Source organism: Mercurialis annua, linkage group LG3 (genome assembly GCF_937616625.2).
Source record: "Mercurialis annua linkage group LG3, ddMerAnnu1.2, whole genome shotgun sequence".
Taxonomy (NCBI): domain Eukaryota; kingdom Viridiplantae; phylum Streptophyta; class Magnoliopsida; order Malpighiales; family Euphorbiaceae; genus Mercurialis; species Mercurialis annua.
Genome location: NC_065572.1, coordinates 49,473,840 through 49,478,119, shown reverse-complemented (window position 1 = coordinate 49,478,119; position 4,280 = coordinate 49,473,840). Strand labels below are relative to the sequence as shown.

At 31.0% G+C, this 4,280-nt stretch overlaps 1 protein-coding gene across 1 annotated transcript; it reads right to left on the bottom strand.

Moving 5' to 3' along the window:
• Positions 1 to 806: 806 nt before the first annotated feature.
• On the bottom strand, positions 807 to 1,753 carry LOC126671161 (NDR1/HIN1-like protein 13). The gene has a single exon (XM_050364884.2). The coding sequence runs from the start codon at positions 1,693 to 1,695 to the stop codon at positions 919 to 921; it is 777 nt and encodes a 258-aa protein (XP_050220841.1). The 5' UTR covers positions 1,696 to 1,753; the 3' UTR covers positions 807 to 918.
• Positions 1,754 to 4,280: the final 2,527 nt, after the last annotated feature.

Here is a 4,280-nt window from a genome sequence, read left to right as displayed (position 1 = left end):
TCTACTAGCTGAATTATTCAAGTAAAATTAGAATTAATAAATTATCAAAGAGAAAATTAAACTATAAATTTAATAAGAAAATTTTAACATTTAAATAAATTATCAGTATTAATAAAAATAATAGTGTGATTTTAGCATAACTACAATAAAAAGAAAATAGTTATGTACGAAAATATTGGATAGATTTCACATGTTTAGTATGTAAAACGAAAAAATAGAATGGGCATTATTACAAGGAAAAAAAGGGATGGGACAGGGTTAGCGTGTAAGAAGAAGTTGGGTTGTTGTGTGGTGTATGCAGTCCTTATCCATTAACAACGAATTTTGTGAGGGTGTTTATTAGAAAAATGGTGCTGGTGAAAAGTATTAAAAAAAATGGTAAAATTGTAATAAAATAGGTAAGGAAGTAAATTGTACAAGAAAAGAGGTAATGTATGAAAATAGAAGCTCTTTTTGTGGTTTTTTTTTGTTATTTTCTCTTTTTTAATCCAGTGTTATTATAAATATAGTATTTTTTAACACTCAGTATATTATAAATAAATTTTCATCGAATAATCTTGAAAATGCCCCAACTATAAATGTTTAGAATAATATAGTTATCTAGCAATGTGAATTCCACTATCCCACAAACATTCACATGATTTAATGATATCATGTTGAACAATTAATGATAAAAACAATTCAATTAAATAATATATACCACATACTGTGCAAATCTTTGGCCTTTGAATCGGCAACATGTTTCCCACTATTTAAAAATAAATACAATTTTAATTAATTGGTGTTTGGACTGAGTCATGATAAAATAAATGAAATAATTATAGAATTTTTTTTCTCAAATGATTATAGTTAATTAAATAATTATAGAATTAAGGAAAAAGAAAGTAGCAAAATTCCCTAACTCCCCAACCAGAATCGCTACCATAATTGCACACCATAATTACAATCCTTGGACACAATTTGAGCACTACTTGTTAACTTATCCACCGTTACATCACAGTCAAATTTAACGGTAATCGTCCATGTCTTAACAGACCCAACTCTGATCTTCACCGGAGCTCTCAAATTCAACTGAAACAGCACCGTTTTCTTCTTTTGACCCTCAACTAGCGCCTTATGGACTGAACTCGTTAGCTCAATACCGTCACCTTTTAACGCCGTTTTGAACACCGTAACATTATTAGTCCCCTGATAAAACACAGGTAACTTGCCGTTGCACAACCTAACATCCTTGTAATAAACATTGACATCACTTCCCGTCCCGTAATAAAATCCTAATTTATCGTTAGGGTTTTCAGCTCTAACAGTGACGTCAAATTCCGGCGAGAGCGGGTGTGATGACGTAAGATTAAACCCTTTAATGGAAACACTTTGAAGGGAGTAGTTAGGCGCTTCTGGTCTGAAAACAAGGTAAAGAACACCGGCAGAGATTCCTGCGAGGAGAAGCAGAATAACGAGGGAGGCAATTGAGTAGCAGAGGCAGGAGCGGCAGGCGCTACGGCGGGGCTTACGGCGGGAGAGTTGTTCGTAGCGCTTAGCATTTCCCGGTGGTGGAACACGGTAGACTTGGTCTTTGGGTATTTGGATAACATAAGTACCTGCCGCTGGGATAGGTTTTTCGAGCAAAGGAGCTGCTGATTTGACGGGGGAGCTCAGTTCGGTTGAGTCGCCTCGCGGGTGGACTCGGTCTGCCATTCCTGCAAATACAAACGATACTTTAGATTTGGTTTCTTTGTTTTTGTGTCTGAAACAAAGATTGGGGATTCAGGGTTTTAATTAGTGAAGCCAATGAAACCGCGTAAGGTTCTAAGGGTATTTTCGGGTTTTAAGTCAAATAATTAATGAACAAAGGATCAATTAACCCCCTCAACTTGGTATGAAATATCAAAATGGCCCAAGGTCATGAAAGTGGATCAAAAAAATTCAATAGTTACGAAAATCTGTCAAATACACCCTTCTGACGCAAAAAGACAGTGAAATTGATAATTTGACATATTTAACTCTAATTAATCAAAATTAACTCTAAATTAAATTCTAACTATAATCCTAATTTAAAATCCTAATTAAATTTAAACAATCAACATAATTAAACTAATTAAACTAATAATCCTTCAATTAAACCTTATCTCCAATGCCTCTAATAAACCAAAACCTAACTGAATCAACTCAAACTTAATTTACAATCAATGGCAGAAACTAAGATTAACGGCAAAAACTAGTTATTGGTTAATCGTTGTTCGACCGCAGGACCGGAAGCAGTGGTGATGTGATGGGGGCGTTGCTTGTTCTCGTCATCTTCATCTCATCTTCTTCATTGTTGTGCTTGTTCCGTCGTTCGTCGCTGTTGTCGAAGTTGAAGACGTTGCTGCTAGTGGTTGTTCGATCGGTAGAGAAAGGAGACACGGCGGAGGACCCTCGAAGAAGAAGAGAAAACGGCGGACTTTGCTACTTCAGGAAGAGGGAGGCAACAAACCAGCGGCTGTTTAAGAAGAACAGAGGAAGCGGCGGCGACAGTTTGAAAAGAAGAAGAACAGAATATGAAGATTAGGTTTAGAAAGATGAAGAAGATTAGGCTTATTGAGAAAAATAGATAATTAGGGATTAAAAATGTAAAAAAGCACTAAAAATCCTTAGGTTTTTAAATAAAATATTATTTGATATATAAACCTTTTAAATTATGGAAGTTAAGTTGATTTTTTAAAAAAATTTAAGCCCTAATTTGAAAAATGAAACAAATATTAAGGAGCATTTACAATTGTTTTACATTTATAATGGAGAATGTGTTTCAAACGGCAGGGTGAGAGTGGGAGAGGGTGTGTTTGATCCGGTTTGATATAGGTGTGGGCTTTTTTGACCCGGTTTTATGATCTTGGACCATTTTGATATTTCGTGCCAAGTTGAGGGGGTTAATTGATCCTTTGTTCCAACTTTAAATACTAGGCATTAATCCATCCGCCCATTTTTAACTTTACCGTTAAGCACAATTTTGAAAAACAAATGCACCTATGTGTAAGGGTTAATTACTATTGTCCTATAAAATTTGGTCTAAAATACTTCCCCTAAATAAATTATAAAAATTGATTTTTTTTTAGGTTTCAGCTAACTAAAACCCCCTTATGAAAAGGAGTATTAGTTAAGAAATACAATATTAAAAAATAAACAATTGACTTTTTAAAACTCATTAAGAAAATAGTGTTTCGGACCAAACCTCATAGGTGTAATAAGTAATTAACCCTATATATGATTCTTGTTAAAATATAAGGAGAGAAAACTACTTGAACTATTTATATGGAGAGATTTTATCTATGATGTGATATATATTATAATTAATTACAAATTAAAATTACGAAGCGATTTGTAATTTAGTTAATTTTTGAAATTAAAATTGAACATTTTATTGACAAAAATTAAACTTTAATTGTGTTTTATGTGATATATTTATAAAAAAATCATAATTATAACTTTATTAAGTTTCAATTTTATTTAAATGTATAACATTAAGTATAATAAAATAGATAAGGAAGAAGATATGCATGATTAGAGAATATATGAAAATGAATTGAATGAAGGATGTTATCTAGTTTTGTTGACAAAATTAACAAAAGGGTAAAGTGTGTGTATATGAAATGAGATATATTATTACGTCTTAATTTATAAAAAAAAATGTAAACTTATCCAATTTAACGTTAAAATGTATTTATAACATTTTTTTTGTATAGTCTCATACTTTTTTAACTTATGATATGATAGGAATATGAAATTTTCATGAAATAAATTTAGATACGAGTTTTTTCATAGAATGAATGAAATAATAAGCGTGTTTGTGTAGCAAGAAAAATGAAACATTGGGCAAAGATGATGTTGATACGGCAATAGCGACAGCTAGCAGCACCGAGTAAAACATCAAGCAAATGAACTTTATTCTAAAGTTATGGCTTTTGCAAATTTTTTGGTAAGAATTCATCAATAATCATAAAATAGTTTAATATAAATTTTTGTTTATTTTATTATAATAAGAATAAAAAGTACAAACATCAAATAATGAAATTTAAAATTTTAATAGTGTTGTTAGACTTAATTTAGCCATGAGGATAATTTAGTAAAAAAGACTACACCTTTCTTTTGTTCTTTTAATTGTCTATTTCAACAAATAATGTCTATAGATTTTTAAATGATTTTAATAATTATTTCTAAACTTATCTTTTCTATTAAAATACTTCAATTTATGAAGTAAATGTCTGCCTTCATAGTTATATATATCATATAATGATTTAAAATTA

Coding starts and splice junctions, on each gene's coding strand:
- LOC126671161 (XM_050364884.2), bottom strand. CDS start 1,695: ATGGCAGACCGAGTCCACCCGCGAGGCGACTCAACCGAACTGAGCTCC.